Source organism: Pinus tabuliformis, chromosome 7 (assembly GCF_031772625.1).
Source record: "Pinus tabuliformis cultivar Carrire ecotype Pingquan chromosome 7, CPIR1, whole genome shotgun sequence".
NCBI lineage: Eukaryota > Viridiplantae > Streptophyta > Pinopsida > Pinales > Pinaceae > Pinus > Pinus tabuliformis.
Window position 1 is genome coordinate 1969205337 of NC_142293.1, and position 2946 is coordinate 1969208282.

At 38.3% G+C, this 2946-nt stretch overlaps 1 protein-coding gene across 1 annotated transcript; it reads left to right on the forward strand.

The window, feature by feature from the left end:
* The first annotated feature begins 1213 nt into the window (after nt 1-1213).
* LOC149256357 (uncharacterized) lies at nt 1214-1879 on the forward strand. The gene has a single exon (XM_089455335.1). It carries the CDS (start codon nt 1214-1216, stop codon nt 1877-1879), a length of 666 nt encoding a protein of 221 aa, XP_089311461.1.
* The last annotated feature ends 1067 nt before the right edge of the window (nt 1880-2946 follow it).

Genomic DNA, 2946 nt, shown 5'->3' on the forward strand with positions numbered 1-2946 from the left:
ATAGACATGCATGAGTTATCGATGAGAGAATCTTCAGTGATCTGGAGTACACTTGTTGGATGCATGCATGCATTAACTGACTGAATTCACAATTAGTTCCTAAAACAGTTTGGAACTAATTTAACTGGACTTAACTCAATTAATTGAGCTAATTAATTACAACTCAAATAAAACTCAATCTTATCTCCTTAATAGAGGGATAATCTCCTTAATTTAAGGGATAATTTTTGCATAACTTCAAAAAGACTTCTAACTTGAATTTCTCCAACTAACTAACTTAAGATGAGTTAATTAATTATTTTTCAAACAGCGTGTGACACTAAATTCGAATTTTAATTTGAGGACAAATTAAAATTGGAATATTCTTGTTGTCACATTTCAACAGAATTTTGGGGTTCTCGATAAAGACTATGGATGTAAAAATACTTGTAAAATCTATATTATTATTATCATTGGGCAGACTCTAATCTCAGAGTTGCCCCTCCCTTTAAAAGAGAGTTATCCACTCTGCATATTTATATAATGATGATGATGAATGTTATTTCCGTTGTGTAAAATAATGAATTCTTAGTAGCATTGTAGAAAAATAACTAAGTGTTTAATGTTAGGTGTAGTTCGTACTCATTAGTATTGGTGAAAAGAAATTGGATAGCAGTGCTGCACCTGCCTATGTGTGGTTGAAAGATCACCGCCAGGATAGGGGCGTGACAAGTGGTATCAAAGGCCATTTGGAAAGCAAAGGAAGTGATCCAACTGCACTTTGTGAAAGTGGTACCAGGGCTAAATTGTGGAAGTGAAGCAGATATACCTATGCTTCATAACAAGTGGAATCAAACTTTCTGTAGGGATTTGGAAAGTTCGACAGGGACAGGTGAAAGGTCAAGTGGAACAATAAGGGAAGTTTATGGTCTCAACAAGATCACAAGCGAAGCCAATGGCAGATCAAGCAAAAGAACCTCAAGTTGTGACGTGAGAATCTAGCAAAGATGTCGAGACAAGCTTTATGGACAGAGTAGTGGATAGAATGGAGGAACTAGCTTCTAATATAGCTTCAGTAAAGGCTGAATATGCTAAACATCGGGATATGACAATAAAGTTGCAGGAAGAGCACACGAAGTTGAAGGAAGATTTTGAAGACCTCAAAACCCAATCCAAGTATATAGAATGATTGAATGCTTAAGAAAACAGAGAAGTCAATGACATTGGAGCTACAATGGATCAAGGTTTGCCAGAAATCTCAAAGTTGCAGAAGGAACTTGACGATGTTCAAAATGAAATAGTTGTTTTGAACAAAGCATTTGGGCAAGGTTCTATCGGAGGAGTTGCCCATGTGGAGGTCAAAGAACCAAAATCTTATAATGGCATGAGGAGTGCAAAAGCTCTTGGAAATTTCTTATGGGATATGGAGCAATACTTGGAGTGTTTGGGTATGTCTGATGATGAGGCAAAAGTGAAGGTAGCTACTCAATTATTGACGAAAGATGCTAAGATGTGGTGGTGGAGAAAGATGGACCAGATTGCCAATGGTGAGGCACCAAAGATCTCTTCATGTGATGACATGAAGAAAGCTTTGCAGACTCATGTTAGTCCACAATATGAGACTTGGGATGCAAGGATGAAGATAAAATATATGAAGAAAACAGGGAGTCTACAACCATATCAACGAGAGTTCTCAAATGCGATCTTGGAGTTACCTGATATGACGGAGAAAGACAAGGTATTCAATTTCATCATAGGATTGAAACCTTGGGCACCAAATGAGATGAAAAGACAAAAGATCAAGACACTAGAGGAAGCATTTGCAGTGGTTGATCACTTGGTAGACGATTATGATGAAGGAACCAAAGAAAGAAAGAAGATGACTGATAAGCTGAAATAGAAGTCTATGAAAGAAGAGCCTTCGAGATCAAATGAAAAGTCAAAGATGAAGAATCCTCTTAAGTGTTGGATTTGTGAGGAACTACATACAATGAAGAATTGTCCTTTAACACCGAAAGTGGTAGCGATAGCACAAGCCAATACAAAGAAGAAGAAAGAAGAATCTTCTGTTGGAGTAATGCATATTTTGGGAGCTGCAGTAGCTACGGAAGTAGTGTCACAATGAGATCTTGAAAGGAGCAAGTTGGAGTACGTGGAGATGAAGATTGGGAAAGGCATTGTTCTCACAATGGTGGATAGTGGTGCAAATCATAACTTCATGAGTGAAGATATTGTGAGGTATATTGGGCTGAAGTTTATACCAGTTCAAGCATAGTTGAAAGCACTGAATTCTCCACCACATTCAGTGATTAGTGTAGCTGAGAAGGTTGATGTGAGCATAAGTGAATGGTATGGGAAAGTCGATTTCACAATTGTGTGGATAGATGACTGTGAAGTTGTATTGGGTATGGTATTTATGAAATAGTTTGAAGCTATGATAGTTCCACACATGAAGAAGTTGTACATTTATGACGAGTGTGAAGAAGAACCTATGGGTGTGCCAACCATAGCGACTACAACAACTGAATGTAAGTTGAAAATGATGAATGTGGAGGAGGTCAAGTGAGATGAAGAATTCTATAAAAGGTTGTCTTGCCAAGAGGAAAAACTTATGGAGAAGTCACAGGTGATTAGAGCATTGTCTGATAGTATCTTGGATCTATCAAGCAAACTAGAGGCAGTGGAAGGAAATGGAGATGCTAGATCTGAGATCCAGACAGAGAGTCGAGAAGCATATTTGCAGAGATTAGAGGTGGAAGATCTTTACAGATGGATTGAGCTGATTTCTGAGGAAGAGGGAGAGACTTTGGCCTCCACTTCCTCCCTCTCTTCTTAGACTAACATGAGGATGAGGCTCATTGTTAGCTTCTCATGGAAGTGAGTCTCCAATATTTTGAGCTGACATCTCGGGTGAGATAGACACGATTGGAAACAATGTGCAGAGATGAGTCATGATGATGTAGGAGC